At 43.0% G+C, this 22,627-nt stretch overlaps 2 protein-coding genes across 2 annotated transcripts; one reads left to right on the forward strand and one right to left on the reverse strand.

Annotated features, from left to right (window-relative positions):
- The first annotated feature begins 3,940 nt into the window (after nucleotides 1–3,940).
- Nucleotides 3,941–16,553, forward strand: hpcal1 (hippocalcin-like 1). Its single transcript, XM_030109889.1, has 4 exons — nucleotides 3,941–4,217; nucleotides 11,589–12,081; nucleotides 13,526–13,631; nucleotides 15,849–16,553. The coding sequence occupies exons 2-4, from the start codon at nucleotides 11,704–11,706 to the stop codon at nucleotides 15,944–15,946; spliced, it is 582 nt and encodes a 193-aa protein (XP_029965749.1). The 5' UTR covers nucleotides 3,941–4,217; nucleotides 11,589–11,703; the 3' UTR covers nucleotides 15,947–16,553.
- Nucleotides 16,554–16,634: 81 nt separating this feature from the next.
- On the reverse strand, nucleotides 16,635–22,192 carry pdia6 (protein disulfide isomerase family A, member 6). Its single transcript, XM_030109888.1, has 13 exons — nucleotides 22,093–22,192; nucleotides 21,633–21,774; nucleotides 21,302–21,359; nucleotides 19,752–19,878; nucleotides 19,345–19,448; nucleotides 19,115–19,254; nucleotides 18,882–18,996; nucleotides 18,500–18,640; nucleotides 17,993–18,077; nucleotides 17,815–17,887; nucleotides 17,569–17,727; nucleotides 17,373–17,469; nucleotides 16,635–17,204 (listed from the first exon to the last, which is right to left on the reverse strand). Exons 1-13 carry the CDS (start codon nucleotides 22,109–22,111, stop codon nucleotides 17,130–17,132), a joined length of 1,335 nt encoding a protein of 444 aa, XP_029965748.1. The 5' UTR covers nucleotides 22,112–22,192; the 3' UTR covers nucleotides 16,635–17,129.
- Between the last annotated feature and the right edge of the window lie 435 nt (nucleotides 22,193–22,627).

The following is a 22,627-nucleotide window of genomic DNA, read 5'->3' on the forward strand; positions in this document are numbered from 1 at the left end:
GATAAAAAAAAATCCCGTTCCCGTCTCTCGTCTGGTATCAAGAAGGCATTTTGGCTCAGAGAACTGTTACTCTGGATATTTCCTCTGTCAAAGCCACTTAAATCACCTTTCTTTCTTCTGGCCAGGTCTACATGGCGAAATACACTGACTTTCTGATTGATCAGTTAATTTCTGCAAAGCAATATTTGAACAGGTGCCACTAGTTAAATGACAGGCAAGTGTATGTCGGTGAAAAACAAAGAACTATTAATTACTGCCTGTATACATGTGTATGCATGCTTGTAAGTGTTCATGTCAGTAGTGCTGAAGATTGGCCTTTATCTCATACAGAATCAGCCGGGTCGTGTTCAAACTTCCATTTCTTGTGCAGGTGGCGAGTAGAGGACTTGGGCCTCTCGAGGTGTGACTCCAGATCACATGTTACACAATCTTTCAACATAAAGACATTGAAAACATGCAATTTCAAGCACATGGGCTTATTTAAGTTATTAGGTAAGGTTTTTTTCTGTATTGATTACTGTCCATTGCGAGAAAATTTAATGAATCTAAAATAATCTTACATATGCAGATGCAGAAAAACATTTCAATGTGTTTTCAAACTGCACGTGCTGTTCAAGCCCACCTGCAGAATGCACAAGTGCTGCATGAGACATCATATTTAAGTTCAGTGCCAGGACGCGTCATTCAGTTCAGTTGTTGTCACTGCATCTAGAGAATTCGAGGAAAGTCTGCTCAGCGTTGGCGCTATCGCCGGTGCACAATAAAAGGTGGAAAAGTAGTGCGAGCATGATAAGAAGGCTGTAGGTTGGACTGCACATGTAACTTATCAGTGTATGGTACAGGTCTGCTGCGCACGGCCTCGTCAGATCCTGTTACATGAAAGAATGAAAAACAAAACAAATTTGAATTTATGATCCCAAGTCAAATCTGAAAGATATATGTGGTTATAAGACCACCATCATGTACTGAAGCAGACATGGTTGACGCTGTGCATTTATACAGTAGATTTACTCCACATATAAATTACAGCTCCCCAGTGTGGCTCGCACTGCCAGCCTCTTTTGAGCTATTTCATAGTCCCCAAAATCAGCACAGCACAGTCATGGTTCTAGATTGAGATGACCTCCTTTCTGCCACTGGAAGATGGTGACAGTGACAAACTGTGTGAATGATAAAATAAAATAAACAGAAACCCTTCAATGAAATAATACTGCAGACGAGAGTCTAACTGGCTTTTGCCCTAATAAAACCAACACTTATGGGGTAATGCGAACTTTAGGGGCGGCTGTGGCTCAGCTGATAGAGCTTGTTGTCTTCTGGTTCGAGGTTCAATAACCCCTCTCGTGCTGTCCATGTGTTTTAGGGCAAGACGCTGATCTCCATGCTGCTCTGAGTGGTGTATAAGTAACTTACATGTCAGTCGTCACTCTTGGTGTGTGACTGTGAGTGAATGGGTGAAGGTAACATAATCATGGGAATCATTTTGCACTAATTTTGTGTGCAGTATCATAGCACTGCAGGATCGATGAAGCATCTCAATTAAATTTCAGAACAGTTTTGCATCCATTTGTTTGCTTTATTGTTTTGATCGGATGTTTTCTGCGTGAAACTATCAACCTCTGTAGAAAATAGTGTGCAAAATATTTATTTAAATGCATGTTATTGTTCCGCAATCAAGTTAAACATTGATTTGAGTGCCATGTGTTCTCTAAATATTGACAGAAGACTATAGACAGGAGCAATGCCCCTTTACTCTGTTTAATGTAAAGACAGACGGATCAATATTTGAGGAGTGTGCTGCTCTAACAGCTACCAGTCACAAATCATGTGAAAGGTTAAATGGAAGTACATGTGTGGAAAAGAGGAAGTGTGGAGAGTTAATAAGATTTATGAAGACATTTGGCACAAATGTACACATCACTGACATTTGAATAGTATGAAACCTGAAGCTGATTTCTGTTACAACACTTGTTAAGCCATTTTTGTGTGCTTTTGTCAATCTGTAAAGCAAAAAAGATAAACGTGAAAAAAGACAGAGATATTTTTAAGTGAGGAGAAATTTGAAGAAAAAAAATACAGAAGTAAAATGTGCTTTTTGTGCTTTGAAGCACTGCAACTGACTTGACAAGCTGTATTGACAGATGACACTACATGGCACCACTATATCCAAACACAGAGTACTCTTTAATAATTGGCTGGAAAGGGACTGTGCCCATGAACACCCCTTGCACAAATCAAAAGTCCTTCCTGATTTCATGAAGCTCAGCATACATTCAGCTCGGTTCAGCTTTTATGAGACCATCCAGAAATGGCAACAGCGGACTGGAGAGCTATTAGCGGCCTCTAGTGGACGGTCATATTACTGCCGAAGACAGCAGCAGTCCTCTGTCAGTATTTATTCACGCAATTCGTGATTTTTTTTTTCATTTTGTGGAAGATTAAGTCTTTTTCTGAATAGATAATGTATGTTCAATTTATGTGCATTCATTTCAATATCTTCATATTTAAATGTTTTGCTCCCAAGTGAGGACTTTTTTTTTTTTAAATAAGCAATTGCTAGTCTGAAAATCTCTTTCCTCCCTCACAAACAACTTATTCCCTTGACAACAATTTAACAATACTTCTTTATCATATCTTGACTTTGGCACCAAAAATGCAAGCATGCGCAGATTACATTTTTTGTAGTCCCAAACAGTGGAAACTTTCTTCCCTGTGGAGCCCCAGTGATAAGCTACATTATATTTTTATGTATCAGATGGGTTGTGTTCTCTTTTCTCTCTTTATCTGCATCATTACAGGCTCGTGTCAGTATTAAGTTGCAAGCTGGCAGCAGCCACAAAACCAACCTCAGACTACTTTATCAGTGCCTGAGCCCGGCCTCTTTTGTCGGTATTATACTCACTCTGAGGCTGAGATAAACACTCCATGTGCTTATAGAAACAGGTGTCAGGCTTCAGGAAGGCACACACAGGCACACATACACACACAGTTAATTATTTATCCACTTAATGAAATGCTGACATACACACCATCCTGCCTGCTGTGACACTTTATAGCCCACAGAAGACAGGTTCCTGTCATGGGTGCTGACTGACTGAGGCTGAAACAGGCGGTATTTATGGCAAAGTATGAAATGAAGTTGGAGCTCAATTAGGAATATTTGACTATGTGGATTATTGCTTACCCAGCTACATTAAAAAGTGCTTTCTGTACTAATGTTTGTTTAGACTTTAATGAAAGAAATTGTAAAATAAGAACGAAAAATATAAAAAAAAACTAATTGAATTGAAGTTAAGGCATCATTTTTATATTTGTATGTTAAGCTTTTTTTTTTCTTTATTCGATGATGTTTTGAAGTATTTTTTTTAGAATGAGGATTTATTTTTAATGCTTCTCTTCTGTCTTATTTCAATTGATTTCTCCGGTCTTGTAAACCGCCAGCAATTGCCATGCCTTAAATGTTCTGCATAAATAAACCTTTAAAAACTGGGTCTCAGTTTAAAAATAAGTCTGTTCGGAACATTTGTTCTATGCTTGTCAGAGTATCAAGCTTTTTTCCCAAAATGCGCTCAGTTTATTTTAGATATTGTGCTAATAATAGTCCGCAGTGATAATTTTCCACAGGACGCTGCTGCGACTGTTCCTACACTGGAAGAAGCTGCGAGTGTGGACGGAACCATTCCGTGTGCGGGGGGGATCTGAAGTTCTTCCCCTGAAGTACAACTCAGAAAATCCCGATTGATTATGATTTTTTTCCCACCAATGATGTGTCCAAGATAGTATCTATTTGCAACTATGTTTTTCAGACTGTGCTCAGCACACACAGCACGGTTTAAATCAAGTAACCACATAAAAATAAAAATATAAACCCTTTGGTTGTGATTTGGGTGAGCCGGATGAAAACCGAGCTCTGTGCCACATCTTCCACCAAACGATCAAGCCGCCACGAGAGCTGGGCGCACGAGCGACTATTTTATATATAGATATATTTTTAACAAAAGAATACAACCTAGACGTTCGCCGTCTTCACATCAACACACTTTCTCCTTTTGAGTTGATTTCTAGTAGCGCGGGGCTCACCCCAGCATCTTCCATTATCTCCTGCTGGAGTTCATCAGTGGGAGGAGGTGTCGCTGAACTTAACGGTGAAGTTTAGGCTGCTGGAGACGCCTCGAAGGGAGGAAGTGAAGATTTACAACTGACAACAACACTAAACGGTAAGTTTATCATAACTTCACTCCTGATAAATCCACTGAGTGTCCGCAGCTTGTTTGTTTTTTTCCATGTCTGTAGCGGTGATTCAGCCCAGATAGCGGAATGGTTCTGGAGGACTACACCCAGACAAGACTCAGCCGCTCCTCACCTTTAAAAAAAAAGTATTTAAAAATGTCACAAGATGTTACACAGCCTCAGAACGGCGTTCACGCTGAATCCTGCTATAAACAAACCCCGAACAAAAGTCATAAATCGTTGTTGCAATGTAAATATTAAGGGCGAAGCAGTGATGCGCAGTGGAACTTTAGAAACATAACAATATTTACAAGGGCGTCTCAGCATGGGCATCACATTATAGCAAAAACGCAATCATTTTATATGTGCAAAGCAAATATTGGACCACCAGGAATCAATATAAGCCCAGAATGATTGTTTGAGAGTGAGGAATCCATTTTCTGTAGTTTATTTCAGTTTCTATCTTGAAAAAACAAGCCAAGCAACCAACAAAGATGAATAATTGAAGCTTTACTGAGTAATAAACAGGTTGTTTTGATGAAGTGCTTGATGTAGCACATCATGCTGTGCCTCTGACATGATGCACTGGATAAAAGTACTTTATTTTAATGCAGTTAGTAGTAGTGTCACTCCCCTGTTCCTACAATGAGGGTATTCATCCTTAAATCTTTTATCTTCCCACACATAATGCCTGCTAGTCATTTCAGCAACTCTTCCACACTAGTGTTGCAGGGTTTTGTTTTGTTTTGTTTATTTCACAGTTTTTAATACCAGGACTGATGCCAGCGTGTGAAGAGTATGCATCCAAAATTAAAGCTGAAAATCTGGTGAGTGGGCTTACTCTAACACGCTTGCTGATTTTAAAAGAAAAGACTTATCTATTATTTTTGCTACTTTTCTTCACAGAACAGTAGCATTAAGCATACCGTGTGCGTCTTTTTTTGCACTTGAAAATATAGCAATGCAAAACTGTTATTTCAGATAAAATGACACAGAAAACAGTTGATACATCCACACACACAGAACAAAAATGTTCTTTTTTTCTCTCTCTTGGGTCTCAATATATCTCCTGCCCTGTGTGTGCCCCAGATTGATAGTTACACTGCCTCCTTCTCGTAAGCCTTCGCGCTGCGTACCATCCTATCCTGTTGCCTTGACTACTGGTGTGTCAGGGGACTTCATCCTGATCCACTGCGTGATTTTCTTTGACACGAGTTCAGAGAGACTGCCACGGAGCGGGGTTGAAAGCGAGAATAACAGCTCATTTTTCTGCTTTTCGTCCTCATACCCTGGACCGACTCCTCACCCACCTGATGCGATCCCAGTTACATGTAGTAGTACTCAGTACTCGGCTCTCTAGTGCTGCTCCGCTCATCCAGTGCACAGCTGCCGATTTGCACCTCTGAAGAAAAAAAAAAAGGAAGTGTGCTTCTTCTTTTTTTTTTTTTTTTTCCTCTCTCTCAGTTCAATAAACCACATCAGTTTGTTTGGACTACTGTCTATTTAAAGGAGGCATGATGCAGAGCACATGAAACACCATTTTCATCATGTTTATGCAGAGAAAATTATCAGAAAGGTTTTTGGGGCCTTGGAGCAGGATAAGTTGTTTTCTGTTATAAATGCCCAGCCAACTCAAAAAAACAGCTTTTATTCTCTCCGTCTGTTGATTATTATTCTTTGTGAGGACTCTAAAAATATTCCCAGAGTGCAACTTGACATTTCCAAATGTCCCATTTAGTTTGACCCGCACTTAAAACCCTAATATGAAAAGCAGGATGACTGTGGGGCCAAGAAAACTGTGTTCGTTTTTTTAAAATCTGGAATCAACAGTATTTTTGGCTGAAAGACAATTGAAACAGCTGTTTCTTGCCTGTGTATTTCTTCAGTTATATGTCCTCCCAGTCATTTTAATAGGCTCCATCAGCTGTTTATGATGGGCCCCATATGTGCAGTAGAAGTGTTTAAATGCAGCCGGCCACACTTCCTGTTCATTCTCCCTCTTTTTCTTCAACAGTTTTCCTCATATTCTTCTCAGATGGACATGAAGAAATGAGCGTTTAGGAAAAGAATCATGTTTTTCTTTGTTATTTCTTGCTGTTACTCAGGAAATGAGGTTGGAGTTGGAATGGCTAACGCCAGTGAAACTGCTCAGAGGTTTAACAGGAACCCTGATGTAGCCCCGGGGCGGCGGCGGCGGCGGCGGCGGCGGGGAGGGTGGGGGTTACGCACTGCCCAGGAGCCTTGTGTGAAACAGTCTCATTAGGCAGGGAACCCAGTGGAAAAAGTGGACCATACTGAACGATGGGGAGGCGGCGGGTGGGGGTTGGGGACGAGGAGGGAGACCGCTGCTGTGTAATCGAGGGGAATTACAAACACCCAACGTGAAATGGCCATCTCGCGGGGGCTGCCGTGCATCAAGCAACGGAGGCACACCGTGTTCGACTCGCAAACCCAGTTCACCTCCAGCAGCTGATGCGAGGAGAACCAGATTTCCTCTGCTAAGGAGGTCACAGGGATGTCAAAGTGACATGCAGGTGCTATTTTTGACTTCGCTGCAAACATGCTCCTGTGAATGTAGTGTACTTCTGTACTAGTGGAAAGAAAAACACAGAATACACAAAGATTGAGCTTGAAACTCATGAAACATCCTGTGAACTATTAGTCACGGGCTTCTCTGCATAAGTGAGAATGACACGAAATAAAAACACCAGCCAGTATCCATAGTACTCAATCAGCTCATACCCTCTATTTATAAATGGTTAAGATTACATTTATAGGCCAACTGTTTACATTTATGACTTACATAAATACATGAAAATCAAACTAACTTGAACTAGTCCTCTTTAAAACAAAAACTCCAAAAGGCCACAGTCTGGCTTTTATTGCAGTTGCACAAGCCTTATTTTAGGCTTTATTGTGCATAATTTAGAGGTCCCTGAAACCTGTTAGTCTTTTGCGACCCACAGCCTGACGTAAAAATGTTTGTGTTATTGTAACTAACAATCCATTGAGTTAGAGAGCACATTGTTTTAATGCCTTTTCCTCAAATTATGCGTCTCGCCACTCTTAAAAGTGAACTTAATTTTGCCTCGGAGCTTATTGAAACGCCGTGGCAGAGCCTTTTTCTCCTTTCAGCATGGAATCTTCTGGGTTTTCATGTGGCTTTGTGTGTGTGTTTGAGGGAATAAATAGCAACGCCCATATTTATGTCTGCTCCAGCTCAGCCTGCACACTGAGCTGTCCTGGAAAAGTCCATGTGACCCCGAGCCGAGGAGGTGCTGCCGCTTCCTCATCCTGTTGTGTGTTAGAGCGGAAGGATGATAGAGAAGCCCGCTGGGCAGTTTGTGATTTATACTGAAACCCAGTTAAAGCCGAGATGGCTGACATGACACTGCAGCAAAAAATAAGAATGGCTTCAGTTTGAGTTAGTCATCGTGACTCTGTAATGCTCACAAACTTGATCCCAAAGCGAATCAGACAACACATGTTATAGTTTACTGCTCGATAAAACGCACCAGTTCATTATGATTAAGGTTCCACATATCAGCAAGCCTGCACTCACTGGTACACGGACCTTGAAAACGAAAAGTATTATGACTTTTAAATGCATTTTCACCCTCTGAAGACATACAGTTACATTCTCAAATGTTAATATTTAAGTTATTTCTAACAACAGCTTGAAATGAGTATCATTTGAAATCCTCTGAGCAAACACAATGCTTTCAGTTTGTAATTCACTTTACATTTGTGAAAATCTCAATGCGCTGAATATGGATTTGTTGTATTTTTGATAATATGCAAAACTAGAATGGGCCTGCATTGGACTGGTTTTTGCCCACATGTTGTATGTTTCACACCCCTGAACTGGAGGTCCCGAACTTGTGTTGAACTTACATTATTTGAAGTGTATTGTTTATACATATTAGCTCAGTGACTTTCAGAAGGCACCAAGCAGCTTGGCTCATTATTATGGTCAAAATTACAGGGCTGATCTTCATTAGATTTGCAGCAGTGTGCTCTCAGACGATGAATCCTAATGACTTTGGTGAGTTCCTTATGCCTGGATTTCCTCCTGTCTTTTCCTCAAGTGTCACCCAGAGGTGGATGTGTGTGGTTTTAATGAAACGGGTCAAAAGCAATGAGAAGAATGTGATTAAAAATATGTGATGTATTCATGATCCCCCCCTCTGGATAAACAGGCTTCACAAATTGTCTTGACTCATTAACCTACCACTGTTAGCTGCTGGAAAAAATACCCAATAACAATCAGACTAGATAGTATGCAATAACAACAAGAACAACAACAACTACAACAAAAAACAAAAATGCAAATAACCTTCTGTGATATTATTTTTCCCTCTCTAGGCATTACATCTTTCGTTTTCGGGACTTTACTTGCTTTTTTCTGCAAGATTTCATGCAGTTTTAAGTCAAGTTTGTTGGTTTAAATTCAGTTTTAGTTTAATTTCAAACTTTGTCAAACATTCAAAGTCGCAATTTGAGTATTCTTTGCACAGACAGTTACTACGATCCCTTCAATCAGTGATGGAGCTGTAGACATAAGCCGCTCCCTCAGGGATGCAATCATACAGGTCAGCAAACCCAGTGATCACGAGTTTCTGGAGGCTCCATCAATAGTCAATGAAGGCTACTTGACACACGACCCCTACTCCACAAGTGCTTCTCACGCACGGCAGAATTATTTGACAACAGCCACTTAAAAAGATGCAACCAGTCAAAACAGACGAGAGAGGGAGACACGACCTCTGAGTGGAGCACCTTTTAAATGTGATGTATGCGACTGGCTGCCGGCTGAAAGGGAACAGGCAGACCCACAGCGATCACACCCACCCATGACCCCGCTTTGGGAAAACTGTAAAAACTGTAAGAACTTTATTTTTTTTGCAAGTTCAGATTAAAATTTACTTTGGAAAGTTTTTTTTCCAAAAAACAGACCATGTTGGATGTTGATGTTCTGTTGTTGCCTGACACAAACTAATTATAGATATAGTATTTTGGTTTTTCATCATTTACAATTTAAAGTATCAGAGAGTAGAATGCTTGAAAAATATGAAGATTTCACTTTTTGGATTACACGAGGAAAGAAATGTGAAATTTCTCAGGCTGCACTTGAAAGCCAGATCATAGCTTCTAGTACTGATATTGAACGGCTGATGCCAGTCCAAGCCGCCTTGACTCCGTTGAATCCATTAACGTTACTATGCAGTATGCATGAAGCAGAAAGCTGGAGTGAGAAGTTAATTATTGTGATGTGCTGCGCGAGCCCCTTTCATTGATTCCCTCCCCGTTCACGAGCCCGGGCGGCATTGTTGAGAGCTCGTGTCACAGGCTGTTCCTCAAACCTAACTGCCTCTCATCTTACCCTGCGACTTGGATTCATAAAAAAAAAAAAAAAAAAAAAAAACGCAGGAAATTACACCCGTGTGACAATTACAAGAAATGAGAGCGCCTGTGTGCAGAAAAGACTTCATCCAGATCTCATTTGTCTTTTGCCAGATTGAATCTTTCTGCTGGCTTTAAAACAGGGCGGTGGGAGCTCGGTAATTGAAAGCGGGAGAGAGCACGACGATAGTGCAGCTCTTCCCTTCCACATAAATTCATTAAAGGTACCACAGAGGAGTGTAGGTGCTATTAAGAAGGATTATTATGTAATTGAACTGCTGGTATTAGAAGAGCGGCTCACGGAGCATTGCTGGAAATAGTTTTTCTTCTATGTGTCATACTTTTTTCCATTCTTTCTTCCTCCCTACCCCCCGCTCGTCTCTCTGCCTCTCCATCCCTCCCACTCACACTTTACTCCATCCATGTATCAGCCTCGCTTTTGCCATGTTCCTTGGCTGATATTTATTTATTTAGTTGTTTATTGGTTCCATTTCGACTAACTTTAAATGCGGTCTGCAGTTTTCTGGCTGTGCACGCTCAAGGCCCTCAAACCATTTCATTTATACATATTTATGAAATAAAAAATCCTCTTTTAAACTGAAAATGAACGTTCACCTGTAGTCAGGGCGTTATATTGTTATTTGTTTAGCCTTTATTGCTTCTCTCCCACCATCTGTTTGAAACCACATAAACCTAAAAGGAAGAAGAACGCTCTGAAACGCTGTAAAACTTTGTGTGGTTCGTCGTAAACGTGCATCTAAACGTGCATCATTTCTGCCGGTCCACCTTAAAATAAATCACTCCTTCTTTTTTGATCGGTTCAGTGTCAGCCTACAGAGTTTCACTCCTATTTCTCCCCTTCATATCCAAGAAAAGAGAGATTGACTGCTGTGCAAAAAGTTCGAAAAATAAAAACAAATTCAAAAAGTATCTATTTACATGTTTTTTTTTTTTGTTTTTTTTTTTTGAAAGCCACAGGAAGCTACAACAGAGAAGCTGACAATCCGCAGACCCCTGATTCAGTAAAACAAATCTTCTGCCACCACAACTTGTTATTTTAAAGCGTGCTCTCTGCAGGTTCCGTGCGAGTGTCCCGACCTTTTCGGTTCCTAACCGGCTCTTGTTTGCCTCGGCCTCATCACCGAGGTGCATGCGCACGTTGCTTCCCCCCCCCCCCCCCCCCCCCCCCCCCTCCCCCCCGTCTAATAGTTGCTGTAACATCCTGGTTTTATTCTGGATGCGTTGTGTTCATGCATCCTCATATCCCTCAATCATGAATACCCCTGCATAAATGAATAAACACATTTTGCAGAATGTAACCATGGAAACCGTTTTGAGACAAACAACAGGAGGCAGAGGTGAATGGGCTCAGGTGGTCAAATGCTCCAGCGTCCTTGTTTGCATTGGAGTTTTTTTTTTTTTTTTATTCCATTATATTCTTTGTGCTCTTTAAAAAAAACTATCTATGAACTCTTTACGCTTCAAATAATCTGGAATACCAATTTTCTCATGAAGGTGGGGATTATTGTCATGCTGAATGTCTGGCCTTCTCAGTAACAACAGTCACTATCAGCCTGACCTTTTACAAAGTGGCTTTATTGAGAATTACAATGCCCCAGGACACTTGTCCCTCCACCATGTGGTGAGGGGTCGATAAATTATCGCCGCGACAGAGCAATATCTGTATCCACGGAGACCGGGCCACCCCCTACCACACACTTACGCAGACACACACATGGCCACATCTGAGTACTCGTGTTATCTCTCTTTTTTTTTTTTTTTCCTTGTGTACGGACGTTGTCTCAACTCTCCAGAGTTTCTTGCGCAGTTTCATCTCCTTGAAAAACCTCTTGAGCTAGGTAGAACTCCGCCGCCAAAAGGACAATTATTGGCTTCTATGAATCATTGATGATATTCACACAAGGATATTAATGAGGGTTGCTGGTCCCCCGCAGGAGCAGAGGAAGCTCGGCAGCCTTTGACGTGGAGGAGAGGTGAAGACAGGGACGCGAGAGGAGACGCTCGGAAACAGCAGCCCAGCCCCGTGCCTGCCCGCCGAGGTGCCGCGTCATGGGGAAGCAGAACAGCAAGCTGCGGCCCGAGGTGCTGAACGACCTGCGAGAGAACACCGAGTTCACGGACCAGGAGCTGCAGGAGTGGTACCGCGGCTTCCTGAAGGACTGTCCCACCGGACACCTCACCGTGGAGGAGTTCAAGAAGATCTACGCCAACTTCTTCCCGTACGGAGACGCCTCCAAGTTCGCCGAGCACGTCTTCCGCACGTTCGACACCAACGGCGACGCCACCATCGACTTCCGGGAGTTCATCATCGCCCTGAGCGTGACGTCCCGCGGCGGCCTGGAGCAGAAGCTGCGCTGGGCCTTCAGCATGTACGACCTGGACGGGAACGGGTACATCAGCCGGGCCGAGATGCTGGAGATCGTCCAGGTGAGGACGCCGTTTACTCACACTTTTCCTCTTCCTGTGCTTGCAGATCTTAACTGAGCTCTTTGCATCTCTGTGATTCACAGGCTTTAGTGGAGTGTTTTTCTCCAAATACACCACCGAATATGGCTGATATTAGTCATCTAAAAGCATTTTGTATTGATATACGGTACCTTTATTCCAATTATCTATAATATGTTTAGAATTAACAGTGAAACGTCACATCAAATACATTTTTCTTTATTATGCTTCATAATTACACTTTTTGAGTCATACATATATATGTGTGTGTGTGTGTGTGTGTGTGTGTGTGTGTGTGTGTGTGTGTATATATATATGTATGTATGTATGTATGTATGTATGTATGTATGTATATATACACATTTGTTTAAGATGTCTTTCCTATTTTCTGTACTGGAGGCCATTTTTATTTTCAATGAAATTAGAAAGATGCCTGAAACTATATCATTGACATGTTGACAGTTGACAAACATGTTTGACATGCTCAGATAGTGGGATGGAGAATTTAACCACTAAATTCTATGATGGAAGACAAACAACACGAACAAAAATTAAGAACGGGCAAAACTCAATGGAAAAACTTTCTCTCCTGTTCTTTTCATCATTTCACCTGGATTCACATGTATAATGTTTATTTTAAAAGAATAAAAAAGAGTTTTAAGTTGACTTGCTTTTTCTAATTAATCTCCCAAACCTATAAAGATCAGAAAATCTTAAAAAAAAAAAAAAAAATACTAGAGCTGCTAATAATTCACTGAGATTTGTTGTGCTGATTTACTCAAAAATGTCACACAAACAAAATCAGCCAGGCTAATAAGAAATATCTGTCTCACGATTTTGTTTTATGTGTTTTAGCTTCCTGTTTATGGCCTCGTCTGGATTTGTGATCCGTTTCAAATCTGTATTCATAAGATGTATAAACCCCTACATCGTAGATGGAGGCCGCCTTTTCCGTTTTTTTCTTATCACTGCAGCTATATTTACTCTCCCAATATGGCGAGGTGAGCAGCCTGCAGGGCCGTATCAATATTGGCTCAGCCTGTTGTGTTTGTGGATACAAATGAATGTGGAAAAAACATAATATTAAAAAAAAAGCCCCCAAAACATCAGTACTTTTGTTGCTGAATGCTGGTTTTGAGCAAAACAGGCTTTTTGTCTCATCGGAGCCCGTAACCTTTGCTTGATCTGAAATGTGCAGCTTTAAACGTAGAAAGAGTCGTAACCACGCGCCTGACAGAGAGAAGGGGAGCAGGAGGACCTTCAGTGTCATTATCAGGTAGCAACGGAAAACAGGTCAGAGCTTTCAGCCAATAGGGGAAAAAAATGTCAGGAGGGAGCGCTTTTTTTTTTTTTTTTCATCTTGTGGCTGAAAGACACTGAGATTTAAATAAAACAGAGAGCGCTCTCATTGTTACCTCCGTTTCAGGCAATTTACAAGATGGTGTCTTCAGTGATGAAGATGCCTGAAGATGAGTCAACACCTGAGAAGAGAACAGATAAGATCTTCAGACAAATGGACATCGACAACGATGGTAAGAGGAGTGTGTGCTTCTTCCTGCTACAGAACGATGTAAGAGCTGTGTATGAAGGGCCACACTGCGGCGTACAGGGGATTTTAAGCACTTAGAAACGGACAATGAGTTTGATGGAAAAGAGGCGACCACATCTAAAAGAAGAAAGCGAAAAATAATCTTTCATGTAAGATGAGTTGTGTAATACTCCTTCATATCCTGCACCACGCATCACCGAGCGCTTTGGAGGGTATTAGATAAAAAGTGAAGATGTTTGAGAGAAGTATATATCACATAACAGCATGACATAACGTGGACACGACTCGCCGAAGCCTTTTTTCGCTTTTCAGTCCGTCAGTGATTTGACATTTAACACGGAGAAGTTACGCTCCAGCCGCATGCAGAGCGCTGCCCCGGTCAGCCTCCCCCCTGAATGTATCTGATGTCTGGAAGCCAAGCAATATTTCCAGAGTTGTTTATGCAGCGGCAGGCAGTTTGTTTTGCAGCGAGAACTTCTGAAAGGCTGAAGGTCAAACTGTCTCAGACATCATGTGGTGCCACAGACCAGGCCTCCAGCTACAGCCGGGGAAGAGGGCAAAGCCGCCCAAAACTCCGCCAACCCTCCTTTCTGAGACGCCGCTCTCAGATCAGCATGTGACCAAAACACGGTGGCGGCTCCATTCAGCATCGCACTGTTTTCGTTTTTAGTTTATCTGTAGATTCAGCAAAACTGAGAGCAACCGTGGGATTACTGATTAACAGCCAGGTTTAGTCTTTACAGCTGGGCAAACATTAGATAGAAATCAAAGTCACAGTGCGCGGAAAGGTATTTTTAATCAAGTGTCTGCATTCGCCCTCAGTTAGCTCCAGCGCCCCGCAACCCAACTGCCCACCAGCCACAGGGAGTCCTTATTACATTCAGATTGAGATTGACGTCAGGGCTTTATTAATCACAGCAGATTTCATAAATTGAGCCACAAGCATTCAACAGTACCCATAATTTATATAGGATTGATTTAAAGGTCAGTATTGTTCTAAAGTAATTAAAAAATATAGTCAGAGTGAAAAAAAAAAAAGCACAAGATTCCAGCCTCAGGCCTGCATGGAGCTGCTATGAATTATGTTCATGTCTGACAGGAAATTAATCACCCAGGAAAAACTGTATGTAGCAGCAATTTGTTCTGCATCACTGGGAGCCAGTATTTTGGGACAGATCTGTTTCTGCCAGTGTTTCCTGCACGAGGCCGAATGTTTAAACACGTCTCTCCTCAAACACACCTGATTCATATGAATGCTTCATTACCAGACATCTGCAGAACCTGATAGCGATGCGTTCGCTTCAATCAGGAGCGCTGGAGCAGGGAAACTGTGACAAAGAGAAGAGGGTGAATACAAACTGCACTGTGACCTGTTTTTGTTGAAGCAATCCAATCAGCAACTTTTATTTATTTTTTTAACTGAGCTTTCAAGAGGTTAAAATTCTACAATGACTTTGTTCGTGTTTTACCTCCTTGGTACTTTATACAGAAAAAAAACCTGACATTTTTTCCAAAACCAATTGAAAGATGCTTTCAATGGCACAACAGAACATTCGTTTGAATATGAACACATTATGTACATCCTTAATAGTTGCAGTCTATTTTAAGAATACGTGATGCAACACCGGACAGTTGATTCTCCTCCCACTGTGGAGAAAGTTGCATTTGAGTCACGTGTCAAGCCCCTCCAGGGCTGCAGCCACTGAAGAACAAACCGGACAAACTGTGATGGGAGAAGAAAGAACAGGCAGTGCCGCACGCTGTGGTACAACGTCTCTGGACCACACAGCAGGAGGCTGCGGAGATGGACGAATATTATTAGGAAATGGACCAGAAGACGAAAGGAATCAAAGCTGGAGCAGATCTTGCAACAGGCCGTTTTTGGAAGCACAATTTTTAGTTAACTTGTAGTTACACCTTTACCTACTGCTTAAAGTGTGAAACAGAAAAGAAGCCCCACAGCGCCCCCTGCTGGCCAGTGTGCCTCAGCTGCTGCTGATGTTTAATTAATGTGAGCTCATTGCGATTCATTTGGTGCTGCATTGTGTTATCTGGTTCAGTGAGGGCCGATTATTTCAGAGATCAAAAGCATCATCAGATGCTTGTTTTTTTTTTTTTTTTTTTTTTTTGAGGAGTAGTTTTGTGGGCGGCTGCCGCATGAGTCACCTCGCCGTCACTAATCCTCTCCTCTCCTCCGCAGGTAGATTGTCGTTGGAGGAGTTCATTAAAGGTGCCAAGAGCGACCCGTCCATCGTGCGGCTGCTGCAGTCAGATCAGGGAGCCTCCCGTCAATTCTGAGGACACAAACCGTGACAGAACCACTCCGACGCACGCTCACCCTCACCCGTCCTGCTTGACGCCGTCCGCCCCGTACCGAGCTCGGTCACCTTCACAACAACCTCCGATCATCCTAACACTCCATGTCTGATTGTTTACATTACTGTGTACTTCTCCCGTCGATGTGGCGCCTGTGTGGACTCTGAAGTGCTTTTCAGTTCGGCTGTTGTGCATTTGTGCTTTTCTAAAACCCCGTTACCTTAAAGTGAAGTGCCATATCATGTATTTATATACTGACTGGATCATGTACTCTTTAAGTATTACGACTCCCGTTACGTTACACTGAGAGGAACCTAATTAAATCAGCTTGGTATACTTTGATTCAACTCGGCTGTTGAAATGTGGCTTTTCGTTGTTCAGGATGTCAAGTTCCGTGCGCCTTCGGTATTGCATGCACTCAGTAAATAGACGTTTTCTGATATTGTAGCATGTGAAAGGACGGAAAGACAAAAAAAAAAAAAAGAAAGAAAAAGGGAGGCAGTCATTGTTTTTATTACTTTTTATTTTTGTAACAAAAATGTAATTTTGTTTTCACACAATTCAAATAAAGTCGTGTAAGAAAAATCTACACAAGAGTACAGTAAACCCAGCCCCGCCCCCCGCCCCGCTCGCCACGGACAGACGTCACAACCCGAGGTTCTTTTTTCAATCAGAGATTTAAAAAGAGAGAGAAAGAAGAAAAAAAAAAAGTCACACCAGACTGGACGTTGAAGTGTTACTTTGAAAGGTCCACATCTTAAAATAGCTGCTTGACGGCGGCTGAGGAGGGGGGAGAGAGAGAGAGAAAGACAGAGAGAGAGAGAGACAGAGAGAGAGCGCCACGCTGACAATCAGACCCTCCTCCTCCTCCTCAGCTGACAGCAGCTGTATAAATACGCAGCTTCTAATGTTCAGCAGGTATGTGGGAACAGTTCACTCCAGGGACACACACTTACACACGTGCGCTCACACACACACACACACACCTCCACCTGGGTGACTGAAAGGTGATGTGAGAAACTGCAGGTGTCCTTCGTGTGTCTTTACTGGAGTGATTCAGTAACTGAGCGACCGGACCTCCCATTCATCCACAGGAGAGGGAGGGGGGGGGAGGGGGGGGTCACGCAGGACCAGACCGGACCAGACCGGATCCCTCAGTCTGCGCTCATAACTCCACCTTCTGCGTGGCGTCGTCGGAGAGGTCAACGTCGCTGAGGTCGTACTCCTCTTCCTCAGGAAGCTGAGGATGGAAAAGCAGCTGAATAGAAATCACATCCTTCTTTTGTCTCTATGTGAAAATCAATAACGCGAGTCTATCAGGGGAGTTTGCATGTTCTCTCTCTTCTACAACATGAAGATCTGGCTTGGTTAAACTAAAGACACGCCCCTCCCTCCCCTCCTCGCTCACCTGTCCATCTTTCCCATCCCAGGCGTCGGCGTTGTGGATTTTGGGCAGGGACCCGGCTCCCCACGTGGATGTAGACCCCCGGCCGACTGACAGCTCCCTGAAAGAACCACTGGCGTGAATTCGGCGGAACGGTGCATTTTTTTTTTTTTTTTTTTTTTTAAGAGTGACCAGTACATCAGGCGATCGGTTTCTTTACCTGAGGAACTCGTGGATGCCGGTCTCACTGAAGGAACCTCTGAGGAGGGCGAATTTCATCTTGCGCGAGTTGACGGCGGCCATGGCGGGATAACCGAAACCGCCGATACCCAGAGAGGACTCCAGATCCATCTGGACGCCGGCCTCGGTCCACAGCCAGCTGAGGGGCGGGGCGGCAGACATTTAGTCTCAGTCGTACATATTCACTGAACGAAACCAATCATCCACAGCAGGGTTCTGTCCTCACCCCCACATCTTCTTCTTGTACTTCTCGGCCATCTTCTTCATGACCTCCAGGTAAGCGTTCCTCCCGGACGCACCTGTGGAAACGGAGAGGGAGTCAGGAACCTCTTTATACATCCGATTCAGATGAAAATCACTATTGATCTGTGTGTGTGTGTGTGTGTGTGTGTGTGAGATCCGACCTGTGTCCAGGATGTGCGGCAGCACTGCGATCACACACAGCTGACTGTCCTCGCAGGTCTTCTTCAGGATGTCTTCATTGAGGATCTGAGAAAACAAACCGCTGCAGTGAATTCGATGTTTCTTCACAAGCTGCTGTTTAAAAACCTTTCTGGAAACGGCTTCCTTTATCGGCGTTCTGGCTTTTTGAGTTGATTTAATGGAGTCACAGTTTTGTTTGCCTGTCTGATCACACGTCACACTGCTCAGGTCACTGTTCATCTTCTCTTTTCTTTTTAAGTATTGTGATAAAATTTCCATGTTTCTATAATTTTCCCAGAGCTGCGTCGCGCTCTCTTTCTGCTCTTCAATAATGAAAATATGAATACTAACAATTTAGCATAATTTCTTACTAAACAAAAATCTAATAATAATCATGAAGATAACTGCTGATGAAATGAAAGAGATGGTTTTGGCTGCTGTATCAGATATCCGTCGTCGGGAATGACGCGACTCAGGGGTGAACTGACCTCCAGCACTTCAGGAGCAGGAGCGTTGTCAAAGAACAGCTCTTTAGCTCTCTCGATGATGTCCCCCCGGGAGCGGCCGCCTTCGTAATCCTCCGGCTCCTCGCCTTTACGGAAAATCTTGATGGTGGGAAACCCGCGGATCTACAGACACACACACAAACACACACACACACACACACACATCAACAACCAGGAATCCTTCAGTCTCAGCAGCAGCAGGAAATGATGTTAAAGAAAATACAGAACTCTAAAGGTCATCATTTTATCATCTTTTCTGACCTTTATTTATTTTTTTTTTTGAAGATGAAGACACTTCGTTCAAACTCAAGTGTATTTTCTGCTTTAAGAACATGCGGTATATTTTTCGCCGGTGCCGACTCACCCCGTAGCGGCTGGACACACCCTGGTGCACGGTAGCGTCCACGGCCCCGAGGCGAACTTTGCCGTTGCTGAATTCCTTAACAGCTGTGGCGGCAGCTGCCCACTCAGGCTCTAGGCTGGCAGCAGCAGAGAGAGAGAGAAAGAGTGTGACAAAATAAAACAAATTAAGAGGGTTTTTCAGAACGAGCCTTTAAATGCAGCAGAAACCTCAGATTCATCCATGTAAAAACTCACTTCTTGCAGTGGCCGCACCACGGGGCGAAAAACTCCACCAGCCACACGTCGTCGCTCTCCAGCACCATCTTGTTGAAGTTGTCGTCGGTGAGCTCCACCACGTCTTTCTTGCTCCCGCCGCCACCGCCGCCGCCGCTTTTCTACAATCGGCACACGCAGACAGGGTTTGTTTTAGGGCGTCCCAGTTTTTCTCACCACACGCAGAGAAATAGATCGGCTGCTTCTCGTACCTGGCCGGAGTCGTAGCCGCCGGACTTGCCACTCAGCCGTTCTTTCACCAGACTGCGCGCGGCGTTGACCGCTGCGTCCACAATGGCCTGGGTGCTGCGTCCTCCTGGGGAGGGACGGCAGGGCAGATATGGTCACGGCACCATCAAACAAAACCGGTTCGCATTTTACAGGTCTGGTGTGAAAAGACCCTTCGTGTCCTCAGCAGTTGAGGTATAAATAAAGAGTAATTTAGTGATAATTTAAAAAAAATTGTCACACATATGCATCTTCTCAAAACACCATCTTCCCTTTTTCTTTCAAATCATGCGTTCATTAAAGTGTCACCTTCTGCTCTCAGTACGAGTTGAAATCAACAGTACTGAACATCTCCAGACCTACGAGGCCTCCGGCCGCGGCTTCTCCGTACCTTGATAGTCCTCAGGCTTGTTCTTGTTGGCACCGAAGATCTTGATGGTGGGGAAACCTCTGACGTTGTACTGACCGCCCAGCGACTTGTGCTGATCAGCATCGACCGCGCCGACTTTGACAACGCCCTGGAAGACAGTCACAGCAGACAGGTTGGAGTCCCGAGGGAGAAAACATTTCAGATTTCCACACAAGTTAGGAAAGAAGCGTGCAGAGTGCCTCCCAATAACAACGATGCATGTCTGCAGCTTGTTTTTCTCCGATGAGGCATGGATCAGTGCTCATGTGTGAAACGTGCTAAAAATGTAGCATGAGAGGAAGAGCGCGCACGTCGCTGGTCCGCGCACGCTCCAGAACAGACTGCAGACACGGAAATCACAATCTAAGGTTTAGAGTTGTTCAGTCAAAGCACATTTTGGGCGACTGATAAAAACGGCACACACGTACACTGCAGGCAGCAGACAGGATGCAGCAAAAGTATTTTTAGGCTTCTACAAATATTCAATGAGATTTGGAAAGACTTTAAGCTGTGAAAGTTGACATTTGTGTGGTTTTACATGAACTGAATTAAGTTTTTTTATAAAAATGTTATATGAATTCTTTTGTACTGTGTTTTTTACAAGTGAAAAAATTAACTTTTACAATACATCCCACAAGTTTCTGGAGTTTGAACTTTCCCTTTCTAGGTATTTCAGTGCGTGTCACAATAAATAAACACTACAACTTTGTGTATTTATACAACGGTTACTTGAATATATGCAGAGTTCAAATTTAAATAAGCTGCAGTGCCACCAATTCTAGCTTTTAATAAAAAAAAAATATATATATGTAACAAAGCATGTGAATAAAATATGTGTTGGTGAAAAAACCTGAACCACACCCAGCCAGTAAAAGGGCCCGACTTTTAATTGGTATCTCTTTAACCTGCTGTAATTCCTGTAATCTAAAATCAGGTTTGTCCTAAAACACAATACAGGTTAAATATCATTACAACCGAGGTGACAGTCATTTCGTTTTCGTTGCCCCTCATACTGATTAATCTCAGCAGCATTCTGACTGTAGATTATAAACTCCATTATGAGGTTAAGCTGCCCTCGTCCTTGCCCTGTGGTATAGACTGAGTCTTCCAAGGCCTGTGAGAGAAAGTAAATACTTGCACAGCCTTGTGGTGACTTTGGCAGACATCTCTCTTTTATCTAGAGAATTCTTTTAACTGCACTGATAAACGTGCCGTTAACTTTTATTAAAGTTTTATTTTGGCTCTCTGTTGAAGGGTTGTATTACATGTCTTGTCTAAAATTACATTCACAGATCATCGTCAGCAAATCATTTTTAATCTCCTTATAAGTGCATTAAAAATTATTTCATTGGTTTCATTTTTATTTCTTTTGACTTGTCAAGGTATTTTTGTCTTCCCGACTTCTGGTTGAGATATTTCCCAGTTATATTAACTGTGTGGTGAATTTGAAAATGAAATCCAGAGACAACAAGCTGTCAGTGAGTCTGCAGCCTCACACTGATGGATGGATCAAAGTATATGAAGCTATTTACCTTGAGGGCCGTGGCAGCTTTCTTCCAATCTGGAGCCAGATTTCTACAGTGGCCACACCTGAGGAAGCACAGAGAGGATGCAGGAAGTGGATCAGCTCAGTAATAAAAGCTGACCAGTTAAATATTCACATATAATATATGCAGGCGTTTGTCACAGAAACAAGTGACTCAGTGACACCCAGAGCACATCTAGCACATTTTATTTTAGTATATTTTATGGTTGCCGATTAATTACATCGCTGACTGTAACTGTGGGTAATTTCTAATCCTCCAAAGCATTATTTTACAGCTTCACACATGAGATCTGAAACATTGTGAGGAATGGACTCACCATGGAGCATAGAACTCCACCAGCCACACGCTGTCACTCTGGATCACCTCCTTGTTGAAGTTGGACGGGGTGAGTTCAACCACATCATCGGAGGAGGAGTACAGAGCCTGGGCGGACAGGAGCAGAGAGCAGCCCAGCACTCCTGCAGAGGCACGAGGAGGAGACCAGAGGGTTACCCACACCTGCTGCACTCTCAACCACACACACTCTCACTCTCTCTCTCACACACACACCAGCTTGAATAAACACTGAGCATCATTTCACTGAGCGAAAATCGGGTTTATTCATTCACTGACTGAACGGCAGCGCAGGCCTGCCTCTGTTGTCTGCAACTCAACTTTAGCAAGTCAAGCTAACCACGGCAGCGGGAAAACGCGCCCCGACGCACGCGCCATTCACAAACTCGCAAAAAACTCAACGAATGTCAACAGGAGCATTTGTTGTTATTGTTGTCACTCACCGAGCACAAGCGGCCTCATGTTTGCCTCTTCAGTAGGAACAGATAGAGAGAGTGGACTGGCCTCTGCCGCCTCTGCGTCTCCCAGAAAAGAGCATCCAAAAGTCTCACCGTGGCCCGCGCTGATTGGTCCGCTGCGCTGGACGCTGCCGCTCAGCCAATCAGAGCGCGCCGTGTAGTTTTCACTGCTGCACGCTGGGGGCGGGGCCAAGGAGAGAGGAAGCAGTGGAGTTTATAACAAAGATGACTCAATGTTCTCCACACATGACATTTTATAAATTCTGCTGAGGCCTCACAAGCACATTTTAAACATATATTGAATATTGAGAATATTACGTATTATAATTGATAGAATAATGTTAAATAATTCTGCTGTCCTTTATGTTCTTAGCATCGTAAGTACAAACTTAACTAATATTATCACAGGAAAAACTGAATAGTAAACTTTTCTCAATGCATTGCAGTTGAGAGGGAGTAAATAAGTTAATGAGGATACACGTAAGGACATGTTCTTAAAAGCCTGAAAACAACCTCCACT

This window comes from Salarias fasciatus, chromosome 15 (assembly GCF_902148845.1).
Source record: "Salarias fasciatus chromosome 15, fSalaFa1.1, whole genome shotgun sequence".
NCBI lineage: Eukaryota > Metazoa > Chordata > Actinopteri > Blenniiformes > Blenniidae > Salarias > Salarias fasciatus.